A 9,246-nucleotide genomic window follows, 5' to 3' on the forward strand; every position below is an offset into this window, starting at 1 on the left:
CCATTAACCCACCTTCTTTTTCTATTAAGGGTCTTTACTAATATGTGAAGGTTCTTCACACCTACAGACATGGATTCTTCTATGGAATCGCTCAAAGAATCATCTGAAGCAGTGTCCCAGGTTATTTCTTGCTCAGGTTATTTCCATGCTAATCAACCTACAGATTTTATAAAGGCTTTTAAAGAGAAAAATGGATCTGTCAAGTGGGACATGTTGCTACCGCTGGCTTCACAAGATCATATGTGACACAGCCGGACTCCGATGAGTCCTTTCCCCGCCCGCTGAGAGTTCCCCTCTCTCTCAGTCCAAGGTGAGTTCAGGCAGCTTTAAAGGGAGAGCAATGCTGCGTATGATGGAGTGATGTTCAGTGCATCTGTCCTGACAAGGGCATCAGCAGGCAAGTCCATGTAGGTGGGCTTCTTGAACTTTCTGTGAGCACTCCGGACGCTATTTTGGGAAGCATGGCGTCACCGGCATGTTTAGGGCTGTTTACTTCTCGAGAAATCCAATCTGCTGCCGTCAAATTCGCTGCGGCTGCCGGATTTGTGTCAGTGACTTTTCAAGTCGATGTTTTATCATGGCAACATACAATCATGGCAGCAAACTGGGAATCTATCCAAACTGATTGCTGTTATATCCCATTAACAAAGGCAAGCGACCATCTCTCCCTATGCATGCAGAGCCATGGGGCTCATCCTGATGTTAATGTGGCCTCTGCTGATAAAACCAGGGGTTCCTAATTCGGACAAAAGGGCACGAACTGTAATCTATACAGACACAAATCCGTTGGTAAGATGGCAGCAAAGTAAGCAAGACCCGGTAGGAGCAGCTAAGCCTCTTCGAAAAGACAGCCTGCCCTCAAACCCTCACAGCTGGATCTAATCCCTGCTGTCCAGACTTGCAATCACCCCATCCGAAAAGGAGACTTGGCTGAGCATTGGTCTGCACCACGAGAAACTTCTATTAGTCGTGATTAATGACCACAAGCCTCCACAGCTCCATTAGCCGGGCAGTTGTGGTGGCCACTGAATCGCGGGCACTCAGAGGCAGATCGTGAAGTATTTAGTAGCAGCTGTAATTATTTTTATTTTGCTGCCGAGATGATCGCTGAAGTTCCTGAACTGGATGCAGACTTTGATGGCAGTTATCACCTCGGTGAAAACGAGAAGACTACAATGGGCTCGACAGCATCATCAGATCCTTATCTTATTGACCGCAGCAGCAGATAAGCAGTCCACGTCTTTTGCTTCATCATGTTCATGTTCACCAAAACGTGACTCATCGACTGCCCCGTACATCGACAAGGACGAGAACTGCCCTTGCAATTAGGCACATTCTCATTTAGGAGACACACTCACTGAAGGCTTCGTTAGGAACCCTGCTACCGTGGCTCTGCCTTGCTGGTGTACAGGTAGACACCGTAGCCCATCTGTTGACGAACTGATGATGATGATCGGACGACCCTGCTGTAGACCATTATTAGAGCTCAGAGTGCGTGCCGCTAGTGTGCAAAGTCCAGTATCACAGATAATGTCTGGTCAACTGATCAACAAGAACCCACCAAAATGGGGTTGAGGGTCTCTGTATGCTGTAAGAGATGGTCTACAGCCCGTACTCGTCCACCTATGCAGAAAACCCATGAAGTAAGCTGCCTTCGTAAAGTGGCGAGTGATTGGAAGCACATAGTGGGAGTTTTTAATAAAGTTAATGGTGAGGATATAGCCCAGGCCATGCTAATAAGCCATACTTGGCCTCTGCTGGAGAATTTATGGGCCCAACAGTGAATCTGCGGATTCACTCAGCTTTGAAGTCAGCACAAAATCTCGATAATGAAGGAAGTGGACTTGATGTCATTTTGAAAATGGAAAAATAGCAATGCTAATTGGCTATTTCTTTTGCTTTCACTCTGTTCCGCACACAACATTTGCTTTCAGGAACAGACAGTACGAGGTCTCACCTCATGCTAATAAGCAATGCAAATAGCCCAATCAGTGTGCCTGCTTGAATCCGGAATACATTTTTCAGTTAGTAATAAGGTTAAATGAAGAGAGAAAGCCCCCAAATGTCCCCAGAAAACCTGGCCTTGCACCAAGCAGCTTGGTCTTCCGGGCTAATCTGGCTAACGATTTGTTTTCGGGATCTTATTTTCGTCCGTCGTATCAGCAATGCAAATGCAGATGCATCAAGCTGGCCACATATAGTATGCGGAAAGCATTGCTCTTACTGATCTGCTGACTGCTGTGATAGAAAGGCCATTTGGAAATGCATTACTTGTCTAATCAACGCAGTCAGTTGGGTTCAATGGGTCAGTCGTTTCAAGGTGAAAGTAATCTATTATACTGATAATCTATCCAAGGAATCAACATTGTTACTTGGCCTAAATGCCAAACTCTCTCTGTATTTCCCTCACGCTCTCACTGGCTCTCGCTCGCAGAAGCCTGTCCCGCTCCACAGCTGAGCCACAGCTCCTGGTAGTGAGAATGATTCATAGTACAAATCTTTCATTTTTGTTTGCTGAATTATTTACCAAGGTTTACACTGCTCTCCCGGCCGTGGATCTGGCCGGGAGGTGAATTGTTAGCATTATGGTCCAGGTGATCTGTGGAATAGCCTGAAGGTATTCCACCACCATTGCTTGGCAGCAAGGTCTTCTTGGATCTTCGCTTGGCTCAGCACCACGGTTCAAGTCTACAAGTCCGAAATTCTCAGCTCTGCCTGCAAGACTGACCTAATAAAACGGAAAAGGACCTAGACCTATTCTGGGATACCTTTCCTTTTACCTGATTTTCTCCTAGTGCTAGACCTTGCCTATTCCCAGGTGCTCTGTTCTGGGAATTGAACAATGGAAATACATCCAGTGCTTAGAGCACAGCAAGTGTTTGGGTGCCAGGAGTCACCTGTGTGACTCTGCGAGATAACAGTTCATTTGTCATGAACCTGGTCCCAAGGAGGGAGCTGTTTGTCTGCCATGATGCAGCACTCTAGGGACGGCAATGAATCCTCAGCTGTGCCAGTGTTCTTGGTGTGAAGGTTGTGCCTTCCATACGATCCTGAGGGAGTCTATATACTCTTACTTTGAAAGTGTTACAAATAGAGTGTTCCTCATTAGAAGGACCACTGCTAATGAATAGACAGTATGTCCTCTTTGAAAACAAGTCCCAAAGACCCTCTTGTTCCTACTATTGATGGGATACTATACGTACAAGGCCATACTTGCTCGAGAGAATGGCCAGTCTCCTGCCTTCTACAACCCTGCACTCAGAGCTTGAGGCAAATGCTTAGGCTAGACCTGAGATTCCTCAGAGGAGAGATAGATGACTCATGGAAAGATCCTTGGCTCACAATCATGCTGAGAGGGGTCTGCTTTTGTCCCATTGCTCTCCAGTCAGGTGTCTTACCTGAATGCTGTATGCAGTTGTTGCTTGGCTAAACTTCTTGAACCAGGGAGTTCTTCAAGGATTCTTTCATAAAGGTAAAGGACCGATTACTTTTTACATCGTCCGTGATGGAAACCCTCTTGATTATGGTCCTTAAAACGGTTCAACTGTTGTAACCCTTTGACTTAGAGCAGGGGTGGGCAAAGGGGGCTGGAGTCCAGCAGAGTTTGACGACTTCCCTGCTCTACAAGACCTACTAACACTGGCAATTACCAGCTGAGTTGAATCAGATGAGCTGGTAAAACACCCAAAACTGTGCAGGAATCTGTCCCTCCAGGACCGGAATGGTCTTGGAGGCTCCCTGCCCTGCACATTTGAGTGCTTTCCCTGCTCCCAACACACCTGATTCAACTAATAAGCTCATTAACAAGTCCTGTCAAGAGTTGCAGGGAGTGCAATAAAGCAGGGAATCCACTACACTGTGCAGGGCAGACTGCCTCCAGGACCAGGGTTGGGAAACCCTTCTCTAATGCACTAATGAGACTTATATTTCTATGTATTCTGACACCATTAAACAGTGGGTCCCAAATCTGGTCCTGGGATACCCTGGCAATGGACATTTTACCAACGTTCCTGCAGTAACATGCCTGATCCAACTCGGGAATGGCCTGTTAATTACTTGCTCAATTGGCTCAAGTCTGTACGATCAAGGAAACCATCAGATTAAGCAGGGCAGGTGTACCTACAGCAGGACCAAGGCAGGAAACCAATGAAAGTGGGGAAATAAGGGATTGCCTCGGACGTGCCTTTGAGATGCATACTCACTATAGTCGCTGTTCTCGTCCTTGCTGCCATCGATGGTCCCATCGGGATGCATCTGCAGGTAGAAGCCCTGCTGGCTGAACAGCCGGGTCACGATACCTTTCAGCTGCGGCTCTGGAGGGAGAGAATAAAGAGATGCACCCCCACCCATGCCCCACATTTTACGTCAGACTACACCCCCAAGGCATTTCATTGCTTCTTAAGGTTCATGTGAAGAGCAGTACTGTATGTTTGAGGAAGGTTTGAATTTCATGGGCCAACGTCCTGAGAAATTCTTCCACTTTCTGGAACTATCAGTGAGTGCACTGCCAGGTTTCTCTGGGATTTGAATGGCATTGGCCCCATTTGCCTCATGTGCCTCATTTGCTAAAGATGCTGGAAGCTCAGGAGATCACCTGCCGAAACGGCTGGTGTTTCCTGGTGGAGATGACAAGTAGGTACAATTGACTTATCCATGCCTCGCCCACAAACGTGTTACTTCGCAGCAGCTGTTACGAGGCTAGACAAGCTTCGCTGAGCATGATGGGTAGTACGTATGCCAACATTTGCTCAATTCCTACCTGCCTAGTTTTGGTTACTGGCAAGTCGGGACCATTTTAGACTCTACGACCAGGTCTTTGAGTTGTCCGAGGTTCTTCCTATGTACCTTCCCGGGGTCGCTGTGCAAAGCTTGCTCAACTTTGCGCCAGCCCCACTACGAAGGAATGCATTTACGAGTGGAACTTGGATAGGTCAATTCTCAAGCAGGGTGGTGGGATTATGGCGTGGGAGTTACATGAGAGGTACCATGGGAGTGATTCGGCATGCGGAGACGTACGTCCCACAGCCGTACGAGATCTGAACCATGGATCAGCCGTTCATCATGGACTCCATCTATCCAGACCAAGACATCTTAGACAGGTAGGAAGCGTCGTCAATCACCTCAATTGAGCCCATCAGGAGAGCCAATACTAAATCACATATGGAAAGCGCAACTCGAGTGGAAGCAGTGGCGCCTGGGAAAGGAAGTGCCTGAAGAAGCTGAGGAGATTCGCTATGTGGGGTCGTCTAACCTGTCTAGCTTTGTGGGCATCTGCGAGAACCTGCATGTGTGTGGTGGCACAGCCTGTTTGTAGGCAAGACACAAGGAAAATCTTATCAACTCCTTCTCTGTGAGTTTCACAGACATATGTTGCAGTATGCCTCTGGCGCAGCATAGACTGAGCATGATGTCTTGAACCACAGAGATGTTCCATATCGCCCCATTGCATCAACAAACAAACATTTGGATACAGCATGTGGACGGATGAGGTTGGCATGGTCATGGAATGGTGAGATGAATCACCTCTACTACTAAAGTCACCACGACTGACAGGAGAAACATGACACATCAGCAACACGGCAAGACACGAGCCCCCACTCTACCCTCTCGGCGAGTAGTCCACATTACAGCACGGACTGAAGGGACAGAACATACGAGAATACGGGTGGGGGAATGGAAAAGGAGAAGCAGACGGAAAAGATGGAAGGGAGAAAATCGAGGTCCTATAGGAAAGGGGACGGGGGGAGAGGGGGAGAGGGGGGGAGGGGTGGGAAGCGACTAGACAGAATAGACAAAACAAGGACAAAGGAGAAAAAAAACACGACAAAGCAAAAACAGTCGACTGCAAACTACAGAGACTGGCCAGACAAAGGCGGCTGCCATCGGACAAGAGCTGGAGACCCCCTCCCTCCCCGCAAAAAAAGGTCGACATGAGCTCGAGATGGAGTGGGTGAGTTGGAGACGAAAGCACACTTATGTAGGCTGAGGTACTGACCTAGCCTGACGCCCTTACGGGACACCTGTGGAGGGTTCGAGGGCGCATCTTACGGGGGGAGAAGGAAAAACAACAGTTTTTTTACACACACATTCTCCAGCAACAGCTGTCTGTTATAAAGCAAGTGACTGGCAATGTGCTGAGGGTTTTGGGTGGGACTGGAGGTGGTGGTGGAAGTGGGAGGCGCCTCTCTCTCTCTCTCTATCTCTATCCTTTCTCTGTCATTTTCTCTCTCTCTTTCCTTTTCCGTGGCTTTTTCCACGTCTCTCTCTCTCTTGCTGCCTCTGCCTCACTCTCTCCCTCGTTCTGCCCCTTTCTCTCTCTCTCTCTCTCTCTCTCTCTCTCTGTTTCTCTCCTTTGCCCCATGTCTCTCTCTCACGCCCTTCACTCCCTTATTACCGCTCTCTTTAATTCTGTCCCTTTCTCTCTCTCTTCCCCACTCCTCTTTCTCTCTCCATTTTCTGTCTCTTTACCCGTTCTGTTCATCTCTCTCCCTTTCTCCCCATCTCTCTCTCTCACCCTTTTTTCCTCCTCACCCTTTCTCCCCATCTCTCTCTCTCTCTCTCTCTCTTTCTCCCCATCTCTCTCTCTCTCTCTCCCTTTCTCCCCATATCTCTCTCTCTCCCTTTCTCCCCATATCTCTCTCTCTCCCTTTCTCCCCATCTCTCTCTCTCACCCTTTTTTCCTCCTCACCCTTTCTCCCCATCTCTCTCTCTCTCTCTCTCTCTCTCCCTTTCTCCCCATATCTCTCTCTCTCTCCCTTTCTCCCCATCTCTCTCTCTCTCTCCCTTTCTCCCTATCTCTCACTCTCTCTCTCTCCCTTTCTCCCCATATCTCTCTCTCTCTCCTTTATCCCCATCTCTCTCTCACTCTCTCTCTCCCTTTCTCCCCATATCTCTCTCTCTCTCCTTTATCCCCATCTCTCTCTCACTCTCTCTCTCCCTTTCTCCCCATATCTCTCTCTCTCTCCCTTTCTCCCCATCTCTCTCTCACTCTTTCTCTCCCTTTCTCCCCATCTCTCACTCTCTCTCTCTCCCTTTCTCCCCATATCTCTCTCTCTCCCTTTCTCCCCATATCTCACTCTCTCTCTCACCCTTTCTCCCCATCTCTCTCACTCTCTCTCTCTCCCTTTCTCCCCATCTCTCTCTCACTCTCTCTCTCTCTCCCTTTCTCCCCATCTCTCGCTCTCTCTCTCCCTTTCTCGCCATCTCTGTCACTCTCTCTCTCTCCCTTTCTCCCCATCTCTCTCTCACTCTCTCTCTCCCTTTCTCTCCATCTCTCACGCTCTCTCTCTCCCTTTCTCCCCATCTCTCTCTCACTCTCTCACCCTTTCTCCCCATCTCTCTCTCACTCTCTCCCTTTCTCCCCATCTCTCTCTCTCTCTCACCCTTTCTCCCCATCTCTCTCTCTCTCTCCCTTTCTCCCCATCTCTCTCTCTCTCTCTCTCTCTCTCTCTCACCCTTTCTCCCCATCTCTCTCTCACTCTCTCTCTCTCTCTCTCTCTCTCCCTTTCTCCCCATCTCTCTCTCACTCTTTCTCTCCCTTTCTCGCCATCTCTCACTCTCTTTCTCTCTCCCTTTCTCCCCATCTCTCTCACTCTCTCTCTCTCCCTTTCTCCCCATATCTCTCTCACTCTCTCACCCTTTCTCCCCATCTCTCTCTCACTCTCTCTCTCTCTCCCTTTCTCCCCATATCTCACACTCTCTCTAACCCTTTCTCCCCATCTCTCTCTCTCTCTCTCCCTTTCTCCCCATATCTCACTCTCTCTCTCACCCTTTCTCCCCATCTCTCTCTCTCACTCTCTCTCCCTTTCTCCCCATATCTCACTTTCTCTCTCACCCTTTCTCCCCATCTCTCTCTCTCACTCTCTCTCTCCCTTTCTCCCCATCTCTCTCTCTCACTCTCTCTCTCTCCCTTTCTCCCCATCTCTCTCTCACTCTCTCTCCCTTTCTCCCCATATATATATATCTCTTTCTCCCCATCTCTCTCTCTCACTCTCTCTCCCTTTCTCCCCATATATATCTCTCTCTTTCTCCCCATCTCTCTCTCTCTCACTCTCTCCCTTTCTCCCCATATATATCTCTCTCTTTCTCCCCATCTCTCTCTCTCTTTTGATCCTGTCTCTCTTTCCCAACTCTCTTTTTTATCTCTCTCTCTCTCCATTTTTTCTCCCTCGCTCTGTCTCTCTTCCTCTTTCTGATCAGTTCTCTCTCTCTCTCTTCTCATTCACACACACTCTCTCTCCCCCACTTCCTCTCTCCCTCTTTTTTCTCTTTTTCTTCCTTTCTCTATTTCTACCCCCCCCCCCTCACCCCCCCTCTCTTGTCTCTCTCTCAGCACAGAGGAGCGAGGCAACAAAGCTTGTCCTACATCAAGAGAGAGATTCAGTTTTTTCCTCTTTGTGCCAAAAAGGACAACACCGTGCGTCCATCCACACGCCTGACCACACACTGCAGCAGAGCTCTCTCGCCCTCTCTCTCTCTCTGTCTCTCTCTCTCTCTCGCCCCCTCTCTCTCTCTCTCTCTCGCACGCTCTCTCTCTCTCTCTGATAAGCTTTTACCATTGAACATTTCATCTGAGAGAAGAGAGCGAAGCAGAGGGAGGTAAGAAAGAGATGAGAGAGTGTGCGCGAGAAAGAGAGAGAGAGAGAGAGAGAGAGAGAGAGCCACTGGGTGCACTGCGGTGCCACCTGTCCCCTGACTGTCTCGCGCACTGTTGCACTACATTTTTGACCGAGAAGAAATAAAATCAGGAAATAAATAAATAAATATATGAGTAAATAAATTAATTATGCATCGTTTCCAACTTGGCGTGTCGTGGCGTGTCGTGGACACTGCAAGCACGGCAGAGGCAGGCTCGGCATGCACAGCCTTCAGGGGTCCCCGGATCGATCAGCAGTCAGCAGAGAAATACAGAGATACATGTACATGTGCAGAACCGCAGGACACAGAAATACAGAGGCTGCGCTCAGCTCGCGGTGGGAACACGTGAGCTATGGAACAGGTGGGAGTGTTTTGGGTTGTTTGGGTTCCTCTCTCTCTCTCTCTCTCTCTCTCTCTCTTTTTGCATCGTGGTTAAAAAAAAAAAACATCTTTGGAGATGTGGACTGCAGCAGAGCCACGGGGGCGGGGTGGGGGGGTGTAAAGGGGGATAGGAGGGGGGGGGGGGCGTGGGGAGGTGGAGAGATAGAGGGAGAGAGAGAGAGAAAGAGTGAAGGGAAGAAAGCTGGCGAGAGCAAGAGAGATGGGGTT

General features: G+C 48.9%; 1 protein-coding gene across 1 annotated transcript in view; it reads right to left on the minus strand.

Moving 5' to 3' along the window:
- Positions 1 to 9,246, minus strand: part of fgf12a (fibroblast growth factor 12a) — a 32,526-nt gene that overhangs the window by 21,699 nt on the left and 1,581 nt on the right. Inside the window, 2 exon segments of the mRNA XM_072669039.1 lie at positions 4,203 to 4,313; positions 5,996 to 6,043. Of these exon segments, the coding sequence (XP_072525140.1) occupies positions 4,203 to 4,313; positions 5,996 to 6,043 (159 nt within the window).

The sequence above is a fragment of the Salminus brasiliensis genome, chromosome 23 (assembly GCF_030463535.1).
Source record: "Salminus brasiliensis chromosome 23, fSalBra1.hap2, whole genome shotgun sequence".
Taxonomy (NCBI): domain Eukaryota; kingdom Metazoa; phylum Chordata; class Actinopteri; order Characiformes; family Bryconidae; genus Salminus; species Salminus brasiliensis.